The sequence below is a fragment of the Brachypodium distachyon genome, chromosome 5, assembly GCF_000005505.3.
Source record: "Brachypodium distachyon strain Bd21 chromosome 5, Brachypodium_distachyon_v3.0, whole genome shotgun sequence".
Lineage (NCBI taxonomy): Eukaryota > Viridiplantae > Streptophyta > Magnoliopsida > Poales > Poaceae > Brachypodium > Brachypodium distachyon.
The window spans coordinates 18580928-18607423 of NC_016135.3; the positions used below are offsets into that span (position 1 = coordinate 18580928).

The 26496-nt window shown below is 47.4% G+C and overlaps 3 protein-coding genes across 3 annotated transcripts; 1 reads left to right on the plus strand and 2 right to left on the minus strand.

Annotated features, from left to right (window-relative positions):
- Window positions 1-3951: 3951 nt before the first annotated feature.
- LOC100833356 (F-box protein At1g47056) lies at window positions 3952-5941 on the minus strand. Its single transcript, XM_010241798.3, has one exon. It carries the CDS (start codon window positions 5752-5754, stop codon window positions 4132-4134), a length of 1623 nt encoding a protein of 540 aa, XP_010240100.1. The 5' UTR covers window positions 5755-5941; the 3' UTR covers window positions 3952-4131.
- Window positions 5942-16716: 10775 nt separating this feature from the next.
- LOC100833973 (probable leucine-rich repeat receptor-like protein kinase At5g63930) lies at window positions 16717-23282 on the minus strand. The gene is given in 4 exon segments (XM_003581352.4): window positions 16717-18371; window positions 18871-19254; window positions 19483-22510; window positions 23144-23282. Coding segments are annotated over 3 exon segments (4812 nt in total). The 5' UTR covers window positions 22412-22510; window positions 23144-23282; the 3' UTR covers window positions 16717-16872.
- Window positions 18181-23549, plus strand: LOC112269300. The gene is made up of 4 exons (XM_024455780.1): window positions 18181-18316; window positions 18393-18421; window positions 22624-22739; window positions 22812-23549. The coding sequence occupies exons 1-4, from the start codon at window positions 18291-18293 to the stop codon at window positions 23514-23516; spliced, it is 876 nt and encodes a 291-aa protein (XP_024311548.1). The 5' UTR covers window positions 18181-18290; the 3' UTR covers window positions 23517-23549.
- Window positions 23550-26496: the final 2947 nt, after the last annotated feature.

Here is a 26496-nt window from a genome sequence, read left to right on the forward strand (position 1 = left end):
GCTAGTGGAAGTGTGGAACGCACGAACCCAGCTCAAAGCTGAAGAAACCGCAGACTGTCCGGTCTCCATAGTCCATATCAAGGACTCAAGCTGAATAGTGATTTTCGGGTGCACGTTGATCACGATCAGCACGGCCATGGACGGTGGTGGTGGGCCGCAGCCTGCGGGCAATAACTTGGCACGAAAAAAACGACCAGCCTGGGCACTTTGTCCAGATCAGTGCCCACTGCCCAGTGGCAATTATTCGTCGTGATTGTGGTTGGTTGCATCTTCAACTTGGCAATAAATTGGCACGACGTTTCAGTCTGCCATGGTGATTGCGTCATGTTTCGGATCCTCTCAATTATCTTCTTTTTTGTAGGGGGAATCTTCTAATTTACTCGTTTCGATCCGCATCCTCGAGTTTCATTTCAGGGTTTCCTGGAGTTGGGCTGTGGATTCTTGCTCCTACTGTGCCAGGGGAGACGTCGGTCGGGCCGGATTTCGCATGATGGGCTGGGCGCTGCATCCACCTGGCCTACAACGAAAGGATCAGCGGATCACCTTCTACAAAGAAAAAAAAACAGCAGGCAGGCATCGCCGCTCCAATAATGTAACCACCTTTTCTCAAAAGGAAAAAAAAAACATCTGCCAGGTTCCTTGCTACGTCTGGACTGGATTGATTGGTTCGTAGTCGTACCATCATGGCACCATGTGCCGTACTGCCATACATACAAGTGATGGACTGTTCGTGGAACCTCAATGCTCTGTGTATGATCTCCATCTCATTTCCGCATGTTACATGGCTGTATGATTGCTTCTACTGGCTGAAGGAATCTTGCAGATCGAAAATTTGGTACTACTGCTAGATCCTCGTAGCTTAAACTTTTCCCGGTCTCCGAGACACTTGTGATGCTCAATGCGGGCTTCTTTGCCAGACAAACCACAGGGGAACCTGCAGCCCCGCTGACTACTAGCTCCATCCAACAAGAGTGGGCGTATTAGCTTTCATTTGACCAATGTTTTGATCATAAATTACTCTATTAATATATAATTATATGATATAGTTTCATATCCATTATATTTATAATCAAAGATATTTGCTTATGGTTATGATTTTGATCACATTAGTCACGTGTTTATGAAGTAAATTATGGTCAAAGGCTTGGTTAACCGAACCTAATATGCCCCGTATTGTTAGACGGAGGGAGTAGAGCAGGTTAGGTGCCGCTGACTTGGACTACCCATGATTATCTTACCCGTTGGCATGAATGTTCGGTTCATTTCTGGTTAATAATCTCAGACATCAAGAATTCAGAAACTACTAGACTCCTATCCTATCCTTATCCTACCTACCAAATTCGTACCAACCCAGAACCAGGCATGACTGAATGAGACGGAAAGAGATTTCGGTGGTTGAGATTTCACAGATAAAACCGTCCTCACCTGACCTGGACACCCAGTTTTGTCACGGCAGATATGTCTTGCTACCCTCAGTTTCCATTTATCCATTTCCACCGGAACTGCAAATCTGAGGTGCTGCAGGCATGGGCAGGCCAACAAGGCCATCCTTCTCAATTTCTCATCACAGATTTACAGCAGGCAGTGCAGCACGTCACTAGCCCATGTCGCTAGGATACATGATAAGGGAGCATGGACCAGACAAGCACAGGACATTTGGAGCACCAAGCCACCAAGGGGTACTGAAAGAAGATGGCAGGACATGGCAACAAGAGCAAATATTCAACATTTCACCTGACATGGCATCTCAAGGAGGAGTTGCTATCGTGAAGCAAGATACTACTAGCACTGTGCAAGTCACGCTTAACTTTTAAACTGGACTGACGGCGATGTCTTTAATCAGATAAAGTGTCCCCTTCAGTCAGGAACGCCAACCAAGTATACTTCAGGTGCAAAATATCAAGATACGAAAATATCTCACCAAGGGTGATGAGATAGGGAAACATCAACATCTACGTATACTTGCACTGCTGAGCGTGCAGGTTTAGTGTGGGCCGTTCAACAAACACGGCTCGTGAGTTTCTAGCCAAGAGCTGGTTCCTGGAGAGAGAAATTTCTCAAGAACATGCTATTTTGAAATCTGAAATGAGGAACTGGAATTCAAAAGTGGCTAGATTTCTCTGCAGAAAGCAATCAATGCAGTTGATGCCCACTTGAACGGATGCACAGCTGCCCAGACCTGTGGACAACACGAGGGTCGAGGGCATCCTGCCCCAGTTTCCGTGCCGAAGAGGAGCATCCGAAGCAAAATGCACACCGCAAGAGTAGGAAGTAGACAAAAGAACCGACAAGCTTCACGTTTTGGATTAATGGCACTCAGGCACGCTAGATGGAGACCCAGGCACCCAGCGCCATTTTATGGCCGGCAAACGGCAAAGTAGAAGACAGGATCCTGACGGGATCACAGGGGTACTTAACAGTGGCACATTAAGCGACTAGCAAAAGACATAACAATTTTGAACGTACAAGATACCCGCAAAGTTCTTTACGGCTTTATGCATGCATCTTCAATATGGAGTATGTCATTTAGTTTTGCTATGAAGTTAGCTGAGCAGTATTAAAAACAGATGTCCTAGTTTGACCAACTAGGAGGCCCTATTTTGTTTTACTACAATCTCTTTCTGCACCCCTTCACTGTATGATGACTGCCGGGTTGAAGAGATCAAAGCTAGTTTGAACAAATCTTGATACATGCTCCCATTTTTATATCAGAAAGGACAACCACAGATTTTAAATTTCTAACCCACCAAACAAAGCAATGAAACATATAAAAAGTGCAGTATTGGCTACGTTGTAACAAGAGAAGGCCATTGCTTAGAGCCCCAGCTAGAAAAATCTATCGAGGTTTAAGTCTAACCTGTAACACATGCACTTACCCTCGACAACCCCTAATAGTAGTTTTCTCAAGACAACAGTACACCAAATATTTAGATAGGCGAGGAGCTGATCCCTCAAAAAGAAAAAAGATAGGCACAGAGCTGGAATGGCTCAGACTGTCATTTCCTTTGGCGACCAACACATAATTTACTAAAGAAGATAAAATATACCAGTGCCAAGGCATCACGTACTGAAAACTGAATATGATACCTCCGTGACAAAAAGGGAAAATCCATTCTATGTACTTCCATTTGCTTACAATCTAAATCTCACAACTATTTGAGACACGATAAATCCACAAATACACTTTTTTATCTGTCCCATACTTGTAACAATGTTATGCATGTCCATTAATTCTCAAACACCACCACAGTTGATATGAAAAAAGTAACCAAGGAAGACAAGTCTCAATATCAACATGTCAGATAACTATCATCATTAAGAACAGAAGAACATAAGATGTCTGACTTTACTCTGTCTGTAGAATGTTAATATGAATTAGTTAAGATGCGTAGATGGCATTCCAATTGAACCCATCTAATCAACATGCAAACAGCAAATACCTTGCCAACCACAGAGATAAGCATACCACTTGACACAATATGAATGAATCCTTCAACCACAACATATCACTGCCACTACTAATTAAACTTCCAAGCAACAACTTCGAAATAGCTATCGAAAAATAACATCAGAAAATAGCAATTTGTTTAACAGATGTACTCTATGTAATCTTTGGTTGTTCACACTACAGCATTTTATTGGAATACTTCAGTGATGACAAGTTGGACAATCTCAATAAGAAATCATCACTGCACAAAAAGATAAGATAATTTCAATTATGCACATTACTTGCTTCAAACCTTAACTCAGACTATTGTGCTTTGTGCTTTGTGCATTTGTGCATTCTATGTGCAAAATGCTGTAGGCTGCCTTCTACAGCTAACTACACCTATGTGTTTTGAGTGTAGGTAACAATGTTAAGTACTTATGTAGAAATGCAAACAAATAACATTTTATTCTGGATAAGGATGGAAGTACGGTGGTCAGCACTCAGCAGCAGGTTAGCTATACTACAGCAATTAAAAATCAGAGCAAGGGAAAAGTATTGGTGAACAATAACACACAGTGACACAGAATTATCCATACTTGAGATTTTGCATGAACTTGACAGGAACATGATAAGCTAAGGAACAGGAATATGAGAATAGAAACCATAAAACAACAAAGGAGTTCATCGATTTCCATCTCACATCACATTGGTGGAGGATTGCCAAACCTCCTCCTGAGTGCTGACATGACGCTCCTCATCCTACTATTCGCCTGCGCAAAAGATTGAGCACCAGCAGCATTAGTAGGAAGATCCATGGCTGCCATCTGACCAGTTAGCTCAGTAATCTGCACTTGTCCAGTCTCTTGCACAGCATTTTCACTCGCGCCCCCTGCATCATGCTCCAAAACAATATCCAAGCTGATCGAGAACGAATCTCCCCTGGCAACCTTCAGATGTTCAACACATGCATACGATACTCCACGGCACCTTTTCAACTTGACCTTGACCAAACTGGGACAACCCCCATTCAGTGCTCCCATTCCACGGTCTGAGACCGGGCATCCCTTGATGCAAAGCTTCTTGAGAGCAGCACAGCGCTCAGCCAGGCAAATAATCTCAGTATCCCCTACAGTGTCACAGCCACAAAGCGCGAGCCGCTCCAACATGCGGCAGTGTTCACCAAGCATCCGGAGGCTTTGCACCGTGGGGTTGACCCCTATCAAGACAAGCTCCTGAAGGTCCGGGCATCCTCGAGCAACAGCCATGAGCCCATGATCCCCAATCCGGTTTGTGCGCCACCCATCAATATGTAGCTTGCGCAGTTTGTGGCAGTTTTGTGCAACACTGATTATGCCTGCGTCAGTGCACTCAGGGGTCTTGACAAGGAACAGCACCTCCAGATTCGTACAGGCCGAGACGGCCATTAGGCCACGGTCGCCGACCTGGAGCCTCTCAAGGTGGATCTCAACAAGGCCAGGAGCACGAGCGGCGATGACTTCCAACGGTTGGTCCCAGGCGCCAGAGCACCGTAAGATCTTGAGGGAGCGAAGGTTGGGTGAGGACGCAATCAGCGGCACGAAGCAGAGGGCGCTATACAGATCCTTGAGGCACACGGAGCGCAGCGACGAGGCAGGTGGGAAGAGGATATCCTCGGTGATGGCGGTCACAGCGCCGGAAGTGTCTGTGAGGCCGCGGAGACGCTTGACAGAGAGGTCTTCGAGGAGAGGGCACGACCTGAGCACGGCGACGAAGGCCTTGGGGCCGAAGGTGCAGGACGCGACGGAGAGCTTGCGGAGCACCGGCGCGGCGGCGACGAGGGACGCCAGCCCGGCGTCGGATAGCTGCCTGAGACCCCTGAGCTTGAGCCTGGCCAGGCGGTCCGAGGGCAGCGCGGCGGCCACCAACGTGGCACCTTCGTCGCTGAGGCTGTCGGCGCCCGAGCCGCGGGCGCAGCGAAGCGCGAGCTTCGTGACGGCCGTGAACCGGGCGAACAGATGCGGCGCGGCGTCCCCCAGCAAGGCGCGCGCTTCCAGGGAGAGGCGGTGGCGCGTGGCGGCGTCGACCTCCTTCCACCGCGCGCAGGCGAGGGAGCAGGCGTTGCGTTCGGCCGGGGTGAGCGACGCGAAGACGAGCGTGAGAATCTCGTCGGGGAGGTCCTGCGTGTGGTCGCGCGCGGGCGGGGGCGCCACGAAGGGTGCGATGCTCCCGCTCCCCGCCGGCACGGGGAGCGCGGGCATCGGCGGCGCCATGGAGGAGGAGAGCGACCTGCGGCAAAGCGGGGGAGGGCTGGATTTGGAGAGGGGGAAGGAGGGCGACTGGCCCATGCTACGACGCTACCCCCGGGATGCGTGGGGAGGCGCTGGCCATGCGGGTGGATGGGATGTATCTGCCGATCTGGGGCAGCGGTGGGGAGGGAGACGAGGAGCGGAAGGGGATGAGTTTGTTCGTTCGGGCTTTGGGGCGGAGATGGGGAAAGTATTACGCGAGCGAGAGTACGGAGGCGGAAGGCAATTTTGCAGGTGGCTGGTGCGGGACTGCGGGGCGCCGCGCGCGTGCTGGGCTGCTGCTGGCCCAGAGACTCGGTCGTTTGTAGAAGGGTTTGGGTTGCGGGAGCAAATTTTGTGACCCGTTTGATGCGGGGAACCTGAAAAAAACACTTCAGAACGGGGCGGTGATAACAAACATTGCAAGCCTTAAATGTTAACCCCCGTTACATAATTCTTATCTCAAATTTGACCAAAAATAAATGTATCTATTTCTAGATACATGTAATATTTCGACAAGAATTATGAAACGCAGAAAATAGTTAGAATGAAATAATTTAACTGGTCTTGATTCCGTAAGGTTTTTGCAACACTAAGATATACTCCGCCCATCTAAATGTATAAGGCTTATCTCTAAAATCGCGCTAACCGAGAAAAGTGGCGGTAGCAGCGACGGAATTTTCGATCCAAATTTAGTCGAGTCAAGAAACTGATTGTTACTGAGTTCACTTACACTTCCATTATATTGTAGGACCGAACTACAAGGCGGCGTGCCCCACGTACGGGTTGCCAGCGGCAGTTCCCGTACGCCCGCGCGAGCGTCCCGTACGCGATGGCTAGCTGCTTCCTCGTGACGCTCCACGCACGGCCCGAAACGACGAAACAAGTGGGCCACAGCCCAAGTAGCTGCGTTTGGACCATATGCAAAACTACTGTTGGGTCAAGCAATTTTCCAGTTATGTTCTGCCATGTTCTGCATTTTCTCGAGCCAGGAGTAGTTTTTCTCCTTCTCATTGCTTCTGAAACACAATAAAACAACCCAGCTTTGGCCCGTGGACCGGACGTGACAACTGACGATACGTGTAATGGGCTAACATGGCAACTAGAATCCAATGATATGGTCGCTGGAGTAAAAAAAACATGACAATTGAGAGGAAAAAAACATGGCAATTAGAATCACATAATCTGGTTGCTAGAGGCAAAAAATGTGGCAATTGAGTGGAGGAAATTAACAACATGACAATTAGAAAAAGACCTGGTCAACGTGGCAATTTAGCGGAGGGAAACTACATGTCAACTATGATCAAATAACCTGATCGGTAGGGACAAAAAACATGTAAATCGAGCGGACGAAAAGAACATAGCAACTAGGGCAAAATAACCTGATCGTTAGAACATAAAAACATGGCAATTGAGCAGGGAGAAACACTATGGCAATTAGGCTCAAATAACCTGGTCGTTAGGACAAAAAAACATGACAAGTAGAGCCAAATAATGTGATCGCTAGGGACAAAAAAAACATGGCAATTGAGCAGGGGAAAACACCATGTCAATTAGGCTCAAATAACCTGGTCGCTAGAAAAAAAAACATGGCAACTGAGAAGGGGAAAGCACCATGTCAATTAGGCTCAAATAACCTGGTCGCTAGAAAAAAAAACATGGCAACTGAGAAGGGGAAAGCACCATGTCAATTAGGCTCAAATAACCTGGTCGCTAGGACAAAAAAAACATGTCAATTGAGCGGGAGAAATACGATGGCAACTAGGCTCAAATAACCTAGTTGCTAGGGCGAAAAGCATGGCAATTGAGTGGACGAAAAGAACATGGCAATTAGGACCAAATAACCTGGTCGCTGGGGGCAAAAAACATGGCGATTGAGCGGGGGAAACACCATGGAAACTAGGCTCAAATAAACTGGTCGCTAAGACAAAAAAAACATGGCAATTGAGCGGGAGAAACACCATGGCAGCTAGGCTCAAATAACCTGGTCACTAGGACGAAAAACATGGCAATTGAGCGAGGAAAAACAACATGACAACTAGGATCAAATAACCTGATCACTAGGACGAAAAACATGGCAATTGAGCGAGAAAAAACAACATGACAACTAGAATCAAATAGCTTGGTCGCTAGGGGCAAAAAAACATGACAACTAGATCAAATAACAATTTGGCGAAGGAAACAACATGAGAACTAGTATCAAATAATCTCGTTGCCAGGGTCAGAAAATATGGCAATTAAGTAGGGTAAACACATGGAAATTAGGAATAAATAACCTGGTTGCTAGAGCCAAGAAATATGGCAATTCCTTGTGCACGTGACTTTCGAAATAACTACTCCCTCCGTTTCATAATTCTTGTCGAAATATTACATGTATCTACACACATTTTTGGAATATATATACATCCATTTTTGAAAAAAATTGAGACAAAAATTATGAAACGGAGAGAGTATTCATCAATTAACCTGGTCGCTAGGCGCAGAAAATGTGAAAATTGATCGTAGACTTAACTTTTGAAAGACTACTGTTTCGAGAATAAAATCACAATGAAATGTATAAATCGACGGTACAGAACGAAATCATCTTTCCACCTGCATTCATTCCTGCTACAGCTTGCAACAAAGGATATACATAATCCGACGATGGCAGAAACAACCAATGGTACATGCTAGCTCCTATGGGTGCGACCAAACATAAACACCTTGCGTGCACTGAGAATAGGGAGCCCGTCTTCACCAGGAAGGCCCGCAGGCAGTAGGGAAGTCATGTCTCACCGGAACGCGGCGGCGTAGGGCGGGAAGGAGGAGGAGAGCATGTCGAGGGAGTGAGCCGCGGTGACATCCATGTGCGATGTTGCTGTCGTCTCCGTCGCCATGTCCAGGTCAAGTAGCCCCTCGCCATCGTGAACTCGGTTGGGTCAAGCAGCCCCTCGCCGTAGCCGTCTGCAGCGACTAGGACCGCCTCCTCCTTCTCTCCACCTCGCCGATGCAGAAGAAACAACACCCGTGGTCACGGTTCGCGGCGGACCTGCTGCAGCATGCCAGCGTGCCGGAGCCACTGCTACTACTTCGATGTGCCGGCGGAGGCCGCCGAGGAGGCCATGAAAGGGAGATGCAGCAAGCACTGGACGTCACCGCCAGCAGCTACATCGACCTTGGGATGCCTGGCGGGGGTCCGGGTGGGACGGCTCCGTCGTTGTCGCTGCTCCGCATAGCATGCCCGTGCCGTCGACGACGTCGAGCGGCGCTGGCTCCTCAGCGCCTAAGGAGATGAGGTGGCAGCAGGGAAGTGCAGGAAGGAGGAGGACGCTGCACGGCCGTGATTTGGGGCCGCATGTGCGCTCCACTGCTTCAATCAGGAGGAGAAACTTCGTCGGGGGGAAGAAGAAAATAAGACAGAGGCATGGAAAGGGGATCGAGAGAAGTAGAAAGCGAGAGAGAATACCCGTATATCTAATATCTAATTAAAATAGCAGAAATTCTATGGTGTAGATTGCTTCAAAGTTATCGGACGGCTGAGAATAAATCAAAACCATGTCTCAATTGATCAATCGGTTATGAAAACCACCATTATGAAAATAACAAAAAAAAAAATCTCAATCCGGTATGGAAACAGGTATGAAAACAACGGAAGCAACAACAGAAAAACAATCTCAATCCGGTATTGAGACATGTATGGAAAAAACAAGAGAAACAAACTCCGAGTTTATTTGTGCGTATATCTCTCTTTCTGTTCCCGTTTTCCTTCTCCCACGACTCCTCTATCCCCGGCAACTCCTTCGTCTCTGATGACCCCGACCCGTCCTCTTCCGCAACCTTCAGCATCACCATCGTCTCTCTCGTGCGCCAGACACCAGATCGTTGCATCGCTCGGCACCATCGTGTTCAGAGGCAGCTACCACTACGCGAGCGTCTGGCGGCTGCATCGCTGATTACATCTAGACAACAGATCGTTGCATCGCTCGGCACCATCGTGTTCAGAGGCAGCTACCACTACGCGAGCGTCTGGCGGCTGCGTTGTTCTGGATGTAATCAGGAAATCGGGCAACGGAAGTGTGCCCCTCAATTCTCCCTTCAAACACAGCCACTAGGTGAAAAGTTCGTTTCATTCCGATCTGAAGTATTGATTAGTTTGAGTGTTTGACGTTTGTATAAATATTCAGGAAGAGATCCTTGAATCGCCTTCTCATCTGCTGTACCTGAGCTGATTTGGAGCACTGATTATTGACTATTGCGGTGTTTTGGAGCCTGCCGAGATGGGATATCCAATGATTTAGTTTTTGGCATTGATGCAACGCTGCCTCCGGCCGTTAATATTAAATTTAATTATTTGGTTTTGATATATCTAAATCGACTGATTTTTAGTTAGTGACAAGTTCATTGCTCAGCCGTTGAATCTAGATCGTGCTTTAAGATTCAGGACGATTGATGAAAAAAGTAACTGGTCCTATGAAAGCCAATGCTAAGTAAGCAAATCCACATTTCCAATCTATGAACCAAATAAAAAAGATGCCATACATCAACTATGAAGGGAAAAAAAGGAGAGAACTAAAAATTATGCAAATTTATCATATGTTTGAGACCTTGAGACTCGATTGAAAAAGCCAAGAAAGAATCAGTTACTTCGACTGTCGGTGAGGTCCTGCCATGCCACAACCATAATTTATATGAGATGTTCATTAAATAACTTCATGCTAAAAGGGGATAGATTTGGAAGAATAGCAAATAAAACAACATGGCGCAGATGCTAGCAATCATATTCGGCTTCCACACATCCACAGATGCACCGTCGCTGAATCCATTCATGCATCAACATCCGTCGGCCAGGAGGAGCACCCTCGCAACAAAAATGCCAGCCAGAAGCCAATCTACCAAAGCCGCACATAAATCCGACTACAATCGCAAACCGGGAACCTAAAGCCGAACACCTCTTGCTAACAGCCACCGGAAGGAGCAACCAAAACCAGAAACAACATGGCAAAATAAGGGAGATTTCATGTCAAACATATTTTTCTCTCTCCAAAGAATACATATAAGGCAAGGCTTAATAGATACTCCCTCTGATCCTAAATTGTTGACTCAAACTTGTCCAGATATGAATGTATCTATTCTTAAAAGCGTCTAGATACATGTAATATTTCGACAACAATTTAAAATCGGAGGGAGTACAAACTGGACTGGATAAAAATGAAATACTTATTGCATCATTTATACAAAAGGTAATTAAGGATAAAAACACCTAAACATCCATAATCGATGTCTAAAATGAAACTTTTCAAATATCTAAAAGAAAAGGCCAACAAAAATCACATACGGAGTATGTTATTTATAGAAGCTAGACAATTTTGTATTTGCACACGATGCTAATAAATATGGGGTGTGGCTATATCTCGGGCACCTGATTTTTAAGCAAAATTCTTAAATTTCAATTGACGTATTAGAGACCTTGGATTAATATCCTCTTCCATTCATTCGTTCCAAATCTTAAAGGACAAATCATATCCAGTGGTTGAGAAATTGATTTATCTGTAACTAAATATCATGCAACTTAGATACAACAAAACCGATAAATAGACTCTCTTGCGCAGACATGTAATGATGCAATATGTTTTGTAATGAATTTAAAACCCATCTAAGCATTCATAGCTATATATTTGGGTAGGTTAAAAAATAAAACATATCAAATATTTCAAAAAAAAAAATCGAATAATTCCAAATACAACATCTAAATTGCGTATAAAAGAATCTATTAGAAACAAAAACAAAAACTTAAAAATATCATTTTTGTTATACAATTCTAGCCGCGCAATCAGTGCGGGTCACCCCGCTAGTTGTATAGTATTCAATGAGGAAATAGACTTCCGTTGAATAGCTAAAAATACTCCATCTTCTTGACATATATCTAAATTTTGGGTTTGTGCTCACTTAGACTTTGTTCGAGTTTGTAGAAAAAACACTAGGATACTACTACTATTATTCGGGGGGCCATTATCAAATATATTTACGTATCATGTTTGTTTGGCGTTGCACTATTTTTTTTCTATAAACTCAATCAAAATTGGTAATGTTTTATTTGGGATATCTCAGAATTATACTAGAATGGAGTAAAGTACATATTGAATCTGGATCTCATAGACAAAGTCCAAAATAAACCCTAACTTGAAATCAATGGTATGTCGTTGTTAATCCCGTTAGATCTCAAGCTTTAAGAATCAAACATTGTTTGGAAGAATGTGATTGCTGACACGACGATTAAAATTTAGGGTTTGTTGACTAATTCAAATTAGTTTATTGCTACCTAGGTCGCCGCATATATTTAGACTAAGATATATAATATGATTTACAGTTTTGCATATGCACGTGGGGAATTTGATCATATGCCCGTATTTCTTGGTAAATTGATCATACCAGGAAATCCAATACAAAAAAACCCAGATTAAATGACATAAATACCCGTCCACTTGCATATGCACATAGGTGCATGGACGCCTGCGTGTGCGTGGTCTTGAAGAAAATGAAAGCATGTAAGTCTCTTTTTCTTTCTAATATCTATCTACTAAGATGACAACGTATACCCATCTCTTCTAGTTCAATGGCTTTTTGGATAAATTCCGAGATCTGTCCACCCGTCAGCAATCCCGCTCTCTCAAACATGATTTGGTATGTGAAACGTGGTTATGAAGAAAAGGGTGTTGATTTTAGGCATTAGAAAAGATAAGGTTTATTTCAAACTTGATTTACGATTTTAAGGTTCAAAATGGACTTCTAAAAATGTAACGGTTGTACGGAAGATACTCCTGGCGATGGATCTTGAAGTATGTGCATTGACTTGACCTTGCAAGCGGAAGTTGAACTTGCGCCGTGTTGCGTCTGTTTCCTTGGATGCTTTGAAGGTTGGATTGATCAAGTGAAACGAAGCTTTGCTGTCAAAAAAAAAAGAAGTGAAACGAAACTAAGCAAACAGTAAAAAGCATCTAAAACAGAGCTAGCACAGGATTCGACTAGCTAGAGCTTAAGGCTTTTTTGCCACGGAAAATATTTTTTCTATTTTTTTGTTTTGACATCTTGTTCGTATTTTGACTCCTTCCAAAAAGAAAGCTCTAGATCGTTGATTACGACGGATCCCCACAAGGTCTCTCAAGCCTCAGGCCGCCCGATCGTTGTTCATGACCGATGCACATCCGTGATTAAAACCGATCGATAAAACCCCAAACGAAGCAACGTTAACGCCGCGGCGAGCGGGACCGAACAGCAGCCGTCGTTTCCGCGGGCGGCTGTGGATGCTAGCGGCGTCAACGGAAGGACGAACGAACCGTCCCCGAGTAAACGGGGAGGCGGCGAGCGCGGGATAGTCATTGTCGCCGACGCCGATGCGTCCTCCCGTTTCCTCGGCAAAGAGCCTCGCCCTCGCGTGCCGTGCCAGCTCCGGTGGTTCACTACTGTCCCGTTTCCTGTTTCCAACTGGAAGAAGACGCCTGCTACCTGCCGAAATCCTGAGATAAACGACCCCCCCTTTTTTTTTGTCCCTTTTGTTGTCCCTGCCAAAATGGAGGTCGCTCGCGAGCCCGAGAAATTCGACAGAAACTGCATTCTCTGCTTTGTTCCATTTTTCTCTGCCTCGTCACAATCGTTGTGTCGAACCACTGAGACTGACGCTGCGGAATTTCGGAACCCCTTCTGTCTGCAGAATCTTCACTCTTCAGTCAAGTACAAGCAAGAGATGTATTAGGCTCGGCCGCTCAGAAATTTACCCTACTTTAGTGTATCTTAGTTTAGCCATTCAGGCGAATACAGACGTGTGTGGAGTCAGATCTCGGTGGATCTTCCTTTGCAGTTAACTACGGCCTCCTTTGCCCCGTGTGCTGCAACTTTACGGAAAAGAAGTGCTGCTCATACGTAGCGGGGCGCACTAGCCCCGGGCGAATAAACAAAACCAATTTTAAAAGACTAGATATATAGACGAAAAGAAGATCATAATCACATGAGACAAACCTCACTTGTTAATTGCTCGATGGTTGCTTTGGAAAGGGAGGCGTCCGGATAACAAGTCTTGGTTGCTTTCAGCACAATACTCCTCAGCTTAATTATCCTGCGTCGAAGAACAGCTAACAGTCCGAGTAATCATTCATCGGGAACTTTCTAGGAATCCTAACGGAAAGCTTTCTGAGACGCATATTACAGGCATCTGCGCTCACTAAATAATGGATTAAGAAGATCACCCCCGATCTCCATGGAAGGTGTCACGTCTTACATAACATCACCGAACCAATTCGCACAGATTGCTGGAACATTCATTCGTGAGTCGTGACGCGTCGCTGAGATGAACACCACACGTTAAGGGACAAGTTCTGTGACTTCGTTTTGGCAATCGGGCTATCATTCGTAACAGACACTGTTCCATTTCGTGTTGTCTTTGGGATACGGAGTATGAAACATGCTAAGTCGCACTCAACGCCATAGGCTATAACTGGTTGGCGATGAGCTAAGTACGCCACCTGCCTCATCATGCAGTCTTAATTATTTCCGCAGGACACTTTCCACTATTCCACTCAGTGGTTCGAGATTTTGAAGGAACCCAATTCTTAAGCATCTTTGGTGGAAACTGGAAATTTTGGGTGACGGATTTCTGTGATATTTCTTACTGACAGAAGCCTGTGACTAGCCAAAATTTATTCTTGTTTCGGCTGTAAATATTTTTTCCTCTTAATATATGAAAGCAGGGCTGCTGCATTTTCTCAAAAAAGAAGAAGAAGAAGCCTGTGACTAGCCATGGCACTGTCAGCATCGTTGCTTTTCACTGCTGTCATCGATTCAGAAAAAAAAAAGTCTGGGCTCTCTTGACTTCAAAACAAAGGTAGGATTGGAAATGTATCCAGTTTGAGATGTAGGGATTAGGCAGGGGTTTAGTGACCGAATCCCGGTGATCTGGCTGGGTTCACGAATGATCCCAGAGCAGTTGTTGATTGTTGTGCTTCCGTGCGCGTATAGGACGCGTTCGGTGTTCTATAGGGAGCAAATCTACGACCATCTGATTAGCATCTTTAAACGTCTTGTCACTGCCAGAAAAAGAGTGATGGGTGCGTAGGACTGGCTCATCAGTCCTTTGACTCGTCAATCGTTGCACACTTGCAGTGCTCGTTCAGCTGTGTCCATTGTGGATTTGGCGGCACCCGTTGGGCTGCTTTTGGTTCGTCTTCGACAATATCACATTACCAAGGGCCGGCGAATTCGGCCCATTTTCTCTTAGTGACACGAAGAATTTTCAAAAAGAAAAATAGATGTGACATGGAGTTTCAACTTTCAAGTGGGCCAATGAGATTTTTTTTTGAAAAAGGTGGATCCACAAGGATCCAGAGATCTTTATTCATTACTAGTGAACTTAGCACATATTACAACAGGACCTTCTAAAGACTGAGAATTACACACAAGTCACAAGTCCCTGGAAATTGCAGAAAGGACCCAGCACAAGAAAGAAGAAATGCAACCGGATCCTCAACATCCTCTCAGGATCCACCTCGCCGTCGCCGGGGACGAAACCACTTGGGGCGACGAGGCTGCCATAGTTGGAGACTATGGCCACCAATCGGACATTGAACTGCCTCCCATAAGGCCACTTGACCAAGAGGAATGAAGATGGCCGCCCTTCGGCCTGAAGATACGGCGGCCATTTGCAGGCGCCGTAGCTCCACCGTGAGCACCGTGATTGTGCTCGACCACGACACATCGGCTTTCACCTCGTCGGAGTACCACCTCCACGGTGGCCACAACCTCAAAGGGAAAGCCGCTGGATCTCCTACAAATTCAGGACACCATCGAGCTTATTCTTAGAGCTGCCGGCGTCAACCACCGCACGGACTGCCCTCCAGTCCCTACGAGCATCTTTTCGCCGCCAAACGCCGACCGCCGTTGCTCGACCACAGCAGCCACCTGCTCCCTAACAGCATAGCGCCACACCCCGGCATGAAGCCGAAACCCTCTAAGGGAGACCTAACTATGGTGGAGCACCGGGCACCTCCTCCATCTCCTTCCCCACCGGCTCTGCCGGCGGCAAGAAGATGGGATTGGGCTGGGCTCCCTGGAGAAGCTCGTAGAACAAAGGAGAAGGGGAGGAGAAGGGGAAAGTCCGGCTCGCCAATGAGATTTCTAGGTTCATTCCCTGTCGATCTTGTGTATTACCAGTGTTCAAGAAATAACATTTCTACCAATCTGTAAAACGGAAGAACCTAGAAAAGCTAGAGATTCAATCTCCAATGGTTCCCCTCGCCTCTGACAGCCTATTAGGCATCAGGAGGCGAGGGGAACCACGGAGTGACGTCAGTACATATTTTCTTAGTACCTTTGTTGAAAGGTTTTATGTGTTTTTGGCGACAGCGTCCTGACGACGGAGGCGGCAACGTACAGATTAAGGGTCCCCCGACTCCATCCCTATTTTGGTGTGTGACAACCATGGTCCACTCACGGAGTTTGTGGATCTATCGGCTCGTAACTTCGTGATTTTGATCATCCTCCTCATCGGTTTGTCACCTTGTCTTGCGAGGGGTGTGTCCCCCGTCACCGCGCGTTCAACTGGATGCGTTCTTTTCGGCTTTTAGAACCGGCTTCTTCTAGAAATTGCTTTTACCAACTTCCTGGAGAAGTCGTATCTCAAATTTAGCTATGCATTCAAAGTAGTTTAGGCCAAACTAGTTTGGTAATCTAATCAAATTTAGGTGACGGCTTCTCCAAAAAGCTGGGGAGGGCACTTTCTCGGAGAAGCCGATCTAAAAAGCCAAAAAGAACTGGCCCTATATTAGGTTCTCACCCGTTGGGATGGACGGTTCATGCGGCTTTATAAAATCTACGAGGTTAGTTCAGTTTATGCAGGTCTGGTCTTCTACTATTGCGACCGTAGATTTGGAAAAACATCAAGATGCGAATGAAACATTAAAGTTGGTTCAAAGGTTTTTGATGTAACTTTCGATTTATCTGAAACCATTGTTTGTCATTTTAGTTTTTTCGATCAATTATATTCAATTCCTTGAATAAAGAAAGCCAGATAAATTATGATTCCCACGCACGATAAACCTCACGGAATTCTAGCGACCGTGCGAAGGCGATCCCGGGTTGGATTTTATTTGCCGGAAAAGATAGTACTACTATCAACAATAATCTTGCCGCAACATAATCGAAGCCGACATCTCAACGCACGGACGTCTCAACGCACCTGAGGAACCCCTCCAAGCTCACCGCCGACGACCCGCACCGCCCCTCCCACGCGGCCGCCATCGCGCGCGCGATCGCCCCCGCATTCCTCCTCATCTCACCGCCCTTCTCCGTCCCCCCCAACACCGTCCCCACGGCCTCCGCCACCGCGCCGCTCGCCACCTCCGAGCTCTCCAGGTTCCCCCGCGCCAACTCCACACAGACGCCCCACTCCACCACCAGCATCGCGTTGAAGAACTGCTCGGCCCCCAGCGGCCACCCGACCAACGGCACGCCGCGGCACAGGCTCTCGAGGATGGAGTTCCACCCGCAGTGGCTCATGAACGCGCCGGTCGACGGGTGCGCCAGGATCCGCATCTGCGGCGCCCAGCCGCGCGCCAGCAATCCCCTTTTATCCTGGGCCGTCCGCTCCTCGAAGCCTTCCGGGAGCCACTCGGGCTTGAAGCCGTCCGTGGCGTCGAGCCCCAGCGGGGGCCGGAGGGCCCAGAGGAACGGCCGCCCGCTGGCCTCCAGACCCAGCGCCAGCTCCGTCATCTGATCGGCGTTGATGCTGTTCTGCGACCCGAAGGATATGTACAGGACCGAGCCCCTCGGGTGCGCGTCCAGCCACTGGATGATGCTGGCATCCTCCTGCGATTCCGACGGAGTCGAAGCCGCAAGAATTGGCCCGATTGGATATGTCCGGACGCCGAAGCTTTTCGTGAGCATGTCTAGCCCGGAGGACTCGAGCTCTTGGACGGTGTTGACAAGCAGCGCGTCGGTCTTGCGGCAACACGGGATGACCCGCCGGAAGAAAGCCGTCCAGGGGTCGTCCTCGGTCGCTGCGAGCATGTGCCGCGGGATCTGCGTGCGATGGAGGACGACGCCCGGGAAGTCGGGCAGGGGGAACTCGTCGCCGGCCGCGAGGGTGCGCGGCAGGTGCTCCCACAGGGAGAAGAAGACGGCGTCTCCGAAGGCGCCGCCGGGGAGGAAGATGGCGTGGAACGCGCCGCACGCGCGGGCGACGTCCGCCGTCCACGCGAAGAAAGCGTCGGCGATGATGCAGACCGGGGAGCGGATGCCGGAGACGAACCCTTGGAAGGCGGGGCGGAGGGACTCGGACGCCTGGAAGAAGGTGATGAACTGGTGGACGTGGAGATCAGCGAGGGACTCGGCGCCGGGGGGAAGGCCGTGGTCCGCGGGCACGAAGGGTAGCGCGTGCAGGCGGATCGGGGAGGTAGCAGGGAGGGAGAGGGAGCCGAGGAGGCGCGGGGTGGACACGAGCGTTACGGTGATGCCCGGGCGGAGCTCGTGGAGGAGGCCGGCGAGGCGGAGGAAGGCAGGGATGTGGCCGCGCGCAAGGAAGGGGAAGAGGACGACGTGCGGGCTCTCTGCTTCCTCTGACGCCATGGCTGATGGCGCGACGGGGACGGCGTGTTCGGTGAGTGCACTGGCACTCTGAAAGTTCCAGATGCTCGGAGCGACACAAGTTAACACTAGAAAACATCCTTGTGCAGGATGGAGCACTGGTCACAGAGGATAACAGGTCAGAATCATTGTACAGTACATCAACTCACATTGCAAATGAGCAATGGGCCTGAATATTCAGAGTACCCTGTTTCAGCAAAAGCATATTCAGATTTTTCACAGCGAGATTGACTTAAAAACCTAAATGTACGCGAAAGCATATTCATCAGATTTCAGTGAGAGACACTAAACCCAAATCTAAGCAAGAGGCGCAAGCCCCGTCCAGGGAGAACTCTGGCTTACAAGTTATTATAACCACTCCCTCCCGGTTACTCTCAGGACTTGGTGATACCCTTTTCAGACACACTAAACACATAGAGAACGATGATGTATCAGTCAGTCTTATTTATCTCACTAGAAAATAATGACACAAAGAATGAATGCAGGCTCCCAAAATTTCTACCATCAGTAACATGGGAAAGGGAGCAGCGGGTGTTGCCTTCACTAACTTAACTTTTATATAAATACATCATGAGCTATCCTTCTTTGAAGAATTATCAGAAGCAGGTGAGGAAGCAGAGCTCGTCTGGGCCCTATCTTTAGACTCGCTTAACATAACTATAACATGCCGCATTGGCGGTCTATCATACGGAGACAGATTACTACATAGTAACGCAATTTTCAAGACCTCGATCATATGATCAACAGCAGCTTTATCTTCTAAATCCAGATTTCTATCGAGGATCCCTGGACCCACAGAATTGTCCCTGATGTAGTTCTTTGCCCATGTTACCAGATCACCTCCCAGTTCTATTGGTTGCACAGGTGCACGCCCGGTTAGCAGCTCCAACAGGACAACCCCGTAACTGTATATGTCACATTTCTCGGTGACCTTCATGGTGTATGCATATTCTGATCAAATGAAAAGAACTAGGTCAGTACTTTGTACATCAGCAAACTAGTATTTCGCAGTATGCTCTTTTTCATTGATTCGACTGGAGCAAGTTACATACATCACATTCATATTTAATGACCATGGATTGCCTAACAACAAATTTATGCAAAGCGTATCAGGCATAAGATTGCAACAACACACAAATGGAATTTGTTTTGTGATGTATAGAAAACTTAAGGACTCACCAGGTGCTATATAGCCATATGAACCAGCAATTGCAGACATTGATTTTGAATATGGCATGTCAATCACCTTAGCCAACCCGAAGTCACCAACATGGGCTTCAAAGTTCTCATCAAGTAAAATATTATTTGATTTGATATCACGGTGGATGATGCGAGGCTTGCAATCATGATGCAAATATGAAAGCCCTTCAGCTGCCCCAAGGGCTATCATGAAGCGTGTGTCCCAATCGAGTGAAGAAGAAGATTGCCCATGGAGTAGCTCTCCAAGGCTGCCTCTTGACATGTACTCATACAACAAAAGGTTTGAACCCTGGTGATAGATGAAACCGTATAGCTTCACAATGTTACGATGCCTTATTTTTCCAAGAGTCAGGATTTCTGCACGGAAGCTGTTGTCCGTGTTGCTTCCTTCCCTGTTAGAAGCCAACTTCTTTACTGCAATTATATGTCCAGGCTTCAGGATGGCTCGGTACACAGTTCCACAAGCACCCCGTCCAATGACACAACTCTCATCAAAATTATTTGTAGCAGAGACCAATTCCTGAAATGTATACGCATCCTTCGCTGAAACAGGCATGTTTGACCCAGCAGAAAGAATTTGCTTGTCTTGCAAAGGGGCTATTGTCTCTCGTGGTTTTCTCATTTGGTGCAAAAGTATGGCAATAAGAATAAGTGATATTCCTCCAATAATGGCGGCAACAATTGCTATGATCTTGCCCATAGGGCGACTGACTGAGTTGGATGACTGGGAAGAAGAGGGTGACTCAGATCCACACTTGCCAAGTTGCCCACCGCAGAGTCCTCTGTTTCCAATGAAGCTGGTCACAACCATGTTGTCAAAAAGCGGTACAGGGGGGAGAGCACCGGTGAGATTATTGTAGGAGACATTGAGCTCAAGCAAACTTGACAGGTTCGCAAATGTATCTGGGATTGCACCTGTCAGCTTGTTGTTATTGAGAAACAAATTTTCCAATAATGCAAGACTACCAAGCTCTGATGGTATGTTGCCAGAGAGATTATTATAGCTCAAATTCATCGCAATCTGCAAGCTTGAGAGCAAACCCAGCTCCTTTGGTATTCCACCAGAAAATTGATTGCCACCAATCTGCAGTGCTGTCAAATGTGAAAGTTTACCAAGAATAGGTGGCACCTGTCCAGATAGCCTATTATCAGCAAAGGAGAGAAGCTCCAGTTGAGGCAGTCTACCGACTTCAGTCGGTAACGAACCTTCAAGGCTATTCTGGCTGAGATCAAGACGCTGCAACATTGTACAATTGAATATCTCCAGTGGTATGCTTCCTCCTAATCTATTAGACGAGATATTGAAGACAACAAGCTTTGACAAGTTGCCTATTTCTCGGGGCAACTCAGATGTGAAATAGTTATTTGTAAGGTCAAGCCTTTGCAGAGCCATGCAATTCCCTATCTGAGGAGGAATAGGGCCATTGAACTTGTTTCGAGCCAGCTCAATTGTCGTCAGATTCACTAGATTGCATAGATCAGTGGGGAAGCTTCCTGTCAGACTGTTATCACTGAGACGAAGCTGCACCAATGATCTACAGCTGGTGATTCTATGAGGTATATTCCCACTCAACTTGTTAGACATCAGATTCAACAAAATAAGGTTGGACTGTCTACAAAGATCTCGAGGTATCTGCCCTGTAATGTTATTATTTGAGAAATCCACCACCCAGAGTCGACTGTAGATGCCAAACCTTGGAGGTATGTCGCCTGATAGCCTATTGTTGAAGAGTTGCAATTGGATTAGCTTGGGCATGTACTGAAATCCTGCAGGAATCGGGCCAGTGAGTGAATTGATCGAGAGATCAAGCTTAGTCAAGTTCTTCAATCCACACAACTCCTTAGGAATAAAGCCAGTAAGCTGGTTTTGGAAGAGATAGAGTAGGTACAACCCAGGTATGTTGCCTAATTCCTTTGGTATCCCTCCCATTAAGAAATTCTCTGAAAAATCAATCTCGCCTGCAAGCAAGAGATTCCCAATTTCAGGTGGAATCGTACCATTTAACGAATTCCTGTAAAGGTATAGCCTCTGAAGATATTTGATGTTCCCAATTGTTGGAGGGATAGGACCAACTAGACCATTGTCATAAAGGGCAATTGTCCTGAGATTTGTACAGTTCCCAATCTCCGGAGGAATAGCACCAGAAAGCTGATTTCCCCACAGGATTAGATCTGTCATGAGACTCAAGTTCCCAATCTCTTTTGGTAAAGGCCCTTGTAACTTGTTCTGCGCAAGACCAAACACGACCAGATTATGGCATTCGCCTATCTCGACAGGAATGTTGCCAGATATAAGATTCTGTCCCAATCTGATACTCTGGAGGTTCTTGAGCTTCCCAATAGAATGTGGTATAGAACCAGAGATATTGTTACTGTACCCTACCAAGTCCACAAGCGATGCCATGTTACCAATCTCATCAGGTATTGAACCATAGAGCTTGTTATTGCACAGATTACATGTTGTCAGCATTGCCAATTTCCCAAGCTCCGGGGGGATTGTACCTTCAAAATTGTTGTTATTCAAGGCAAGCCACACCAGTTTTGAGCAATTCCCAATCCCTGTAGGGATAGTACCAAAAAACTCATTGAAAGACAGATCAAGGTCAGTCAGCTCAGCAAGACCGCCAATGCTCTGACCAACGGTGCCCGACAGTTCCATGTTGCTGAGATTGAGAGACACCACTGCTGGCATGGGCGCCGAAGAGCAGATTACGCCCGTCCACATGCACGGTGATGGATCCCTTGGTTTCCAGTTGTCAAGGTGGTGGGAACTGTCAATCATCTGGCTCTTGAGCGCCAGGAGAAGCCAGCCTTCATGGTTGAGCCCCTGGGAACCAGACGCTAGCAGAAACACCAACACCACGCCGAGCTGCAAACCCCAGGACGCGGAGGCCGTCCCAGGGCCCATGCTATCTCCCCTTCCCAGATCAACCAATGCTCACAGCAGAACAAGAGGCAAAACCCCTGCTATAACCTTGTGCATCTCCACGCCTAGCTTGTGGACTTCCTGGAATAGGATGCAAGCACAGATGCGTTAGAACATGCTTCTAATTTGGAAAGATTCTTACGGCCACAACTATATACGCTGGAACCTGCTTTTAGCATTGCTTTTGTTTTCAGAGAAATGGACAGTGATCACGACAAGCCAAGACAGGAACGAAGCTAAAATAATCAAATTTGGGAGCGAACTGAGCACCTCCAGACGAAGAATCCCACACTGGGGAGAATCACTAAAGGTGAACAACTGAACACACCACTTAAATCACTTAAATGCTAACTCAGGCGGACTAATCAAGCAACCGAAACAGGAGTGCCGGGCTACAAATCGCACCATATACATGGAAAAGAAGAAACACGCAGGAAAAGAATCGAGCAGGGACCGCCCTCAAATCACGGGATCCCCAGGGCGCATCGGAGGGACCCAGGAACACACTACACACCGCCGCGCACCACCACGCGGAAACAGATCTGTAAAAGGAGCGAGACTTTCTCTCCGCCCAGAGCGAGCAAGCGAGCGAGCTGCGCACAGTAAACTCCACAACCACAAGCCAGAAAACCAGCAAAGGAACAGCGCGGAGCACCAGGGGCACAGTAATGCGGACGCACGCAACAAGAGCCAAAGAGCGAAGGTCCAACTCACCGCGTTTTTCCCGCAGCTGCCACTCCACGATCCCGCCGCCGGGCTGCCCTCTGCTGCGGACTCGCTGGCCGCGCGGACCAGCGCATCCACGGATGGGGGGAAGCTGAAGGTAATGGGCGAGGCCCGAGAGATGGCTTCGTCGTCGTGGGGCGTAGATAGTAGGAGGAGCTCCCGCGCGGACGGCGAACGGAGTAGGGGGAAGGGAAGGGAAGAGACGGAGATGGATGGAAGGAAATGGCAGGCAAGCACGCCTGGGCTTGCGAAGCGTAGCAATCGCGGGCGGTCCCTCTCTCCCCTCGATCTAGCCCCCCTTTCTTTTCCTGTGCTTTCCTTCTCTCTCTTGCTTTCGCTCGAGCTTTGCTTTTCGTCCTAATCCGTGCGGGCCCACATGGCACTTTTTGGCTGGTCTTTTCTCTCTCTCTCCATAACTTCCAGTCTTCAATTTCTCTCGATTCTGGTTTTTTAATTTATGCTGGGATATCTTTTTCTCGAATAATTGCGGCTGGGGGTTTTTGGACTTTAGCAGTAGGCAGAGCGCGAGCCAGCGGCACAGTAGTGTGTCATCAGCGCTCTAGCCGCAGTGACGATGCCGAACGTTCTGTTTGTTCTGGGAGTGAGAAAAATAATATAGTACCCGTACAAGTCTATCAATCAGTAGTTCCTTGACAGAAAGAAAAGAAAATACTGCTAATGCTAGCCATAAAGTGTTCCATGCGTCTCTAGTCTCTACGGATTTGGATGGGCGTTCGACCGACTGACTGATTGATTGATTGATTGTCGTGTCATGGATCACGAGTGAGCTCAGCCAACGCGTGCGGGTACGTGACCGCACGGTTACTGGGATCAAGAAAGAAAGAAAGAAAGGCAAGATGCGCACGTTTGCGATCGTGAGATGCCCCCAAAGTTCATAATACGCTGGAACCGCAAGTGCGGCGGCCATTTTTCCTTGATTCGGAAATTGGACTGTGTTCAACGAATATACACTCATTTAAAAAGCCGCAGAAACTTCTGTTTCGCCGGCCGTATCCCGTAGCTCTCTTGGGCCTCGGGGCGCTCGAGCGTTACGTGGACGGTGCTGCACTGTAGTGGACTTGAGATCTGGCCAGACTCCGTCTCACCGATGAGTTTCACGCTGATGAAGGGAAGACGATTTCGTCCATCTACTCTCCGTACCTGAACATTTATGCATTATTTTATATTGGCCAAGAGTCAACAAAATTCGCGTGTACCTTTTTTTTTAACGAATATTCAGCATCCTTGACACCATTTGCTAGATCCCGATCTCGCAACTCTATAGTACTCCACTAGTACATTTTTATAAACATATCATTCGAGCACATTGACCAATTGGCAACAAAAAAAAAGGAATCGGTCAAATCATGGGATAACTTGCGCACTCTGACTTTTCTTTTTCTAGGGATGCAGAACGACCAAAGAATCAGTTCCGAGCGGAATAATTGAGAAAGTTCAAAGATTTCGTACATACGACCTATATAAAACTTATCTTAGGTTCGGCTTCAGACTAGACAAGGATGCCTTGTTTTCAGGCTGGAGTCTGACTTTGTAGGATGAGAAATTGAGACTGAACAATTCCTCTGGTGTATTTAGGAGAACATGGGTTGATCAGCTAACCAGGTCTAGTGTCAAGAAGAGAGAAGATCGATAGGGACGGGTAAATCATACAACTTTTTTTAACAGAGAGAATTAGTCATATAACTAGAAATGGCGTGGCCAAAGCACGAGACGAGGGGCAGCAACAGTAGACCGGAGTAAACAAGAATGGCTAAAAAGAAATTCGCTTGTCGGCAAATTGTAGAAGTAAAACACGCGCATGTTGATTAGCAGAAGCCGTTGAATATATTGTTGAAGACTTGAAGAAAGAAAACTTGCATTTGTACGGCGCGTGTCATTTCTCGCCCGCTCCTCTCAAGCATCTCGATTTAAGATATGCTCCGTACTTGTTTTGTTTTCGAATGAACGTGCAATCACCCCCTCTTCAGTCCTAACGCCAAGCAAGCTCTCCTCGATCGGTCCTCGTAATCCATCATTACTAATTAAGAAACTATAAAGAAGAGGAGTGCAAACAAAGCAAGAATCTTTTTGTACCGAGGCTTCGGAGTATTAAACAAGTGGCCAAGGGGTTGCCTACGTGAGGCAGTTTCACGTAGAGGAGGGCACCGCTATCGACCGATCAGTCCCCGCACAGCACCGAGATTGAACTTTGAAGTTGACATGCATGCTGCATTTGGTGCCTCTTTTTTAACTTTCCTAGGTAGGAGTAGCATAGTTGAGACCAGCCTAGCTAGCTTACAAGGCACTTTAAATCCCGGGACGGTTCGTCACGCAATATATTCTCCGGCGATCTGATCCTATCCGCCGCTCTTTTGGCCGGCCTTGGTAACCGATGAGTACGTGACAAAAGTCTTTAGGAAAATTTGGAGTTGTATCTCCACGAAACGTCGGGGGGAGTTGGGCACAGGTCGGAATTAGGCATACGAATTGGGAATTAAGATCGAGCGGCGGTACAGCCTGAGTGTATTGCCGTGTCAGATTGCGCGCGGATTTTTTCAAGATTGGACAGAAACGGCACGATCATGCGTCAACATCTGCCATACACAGGCACAAGTGGCGAGCGAGGGGACGCTTTTTTTCGAGAAGAGAAGCGATACGTTTGAGCCGAGTCGTGTGTGTAAGTTGGAGTGCAGCTGCCGGGCTGGTCCATGTTTTGATCGTGGTCTAAAAGTACCGTACGGAATCGAATTGAATCGTGGATTGAAGCGTGTTAGTTAACCCTGCTTTATGTACTCCTCTCTGGTGGAATGATTCATACTATAGTGCTCATCATCAACTGGTTACTGGTCCGACCGTCTCACCTCTTGTTTCTGTTCAAGCTCCACTGGCCGTCAATGCATCTTCGATCAACGGGAAACGCGAGCAAGTCTCTCGAGACAACCGGCAATTTCGAACCACTTTTTTTATCTGTCTCTGCCGATCAGCACGGGGAACTAGTAGAAGATCATACGTTGCATGTGAACAGAGGGTCACAGGCGGCTCTGTGGCTTCTTGCTTGGCACGTGACTGGCGTGGTGCCGGCCCGGCCCTGGAGGCTGCGGCCGGCATGCGGAGCGACACGTCGTGGAGAGTTTGGGACGTAACGGACCGGACCATGGACATCTCGGCGGCCGGCTGGAAAATGCGCTGGTCCATTCAGTTGGAGATATGTAGAGAGGTGTTTGGCTGGTGTCCACTGGACATAGCAGACGAGGCAATGCGTGCAATGGGCCATCTCTTAGAAAAGATGGACCGAGACACGTACGGAGTAGTTTATATCCAGAGTAATGTTCACATGGAGA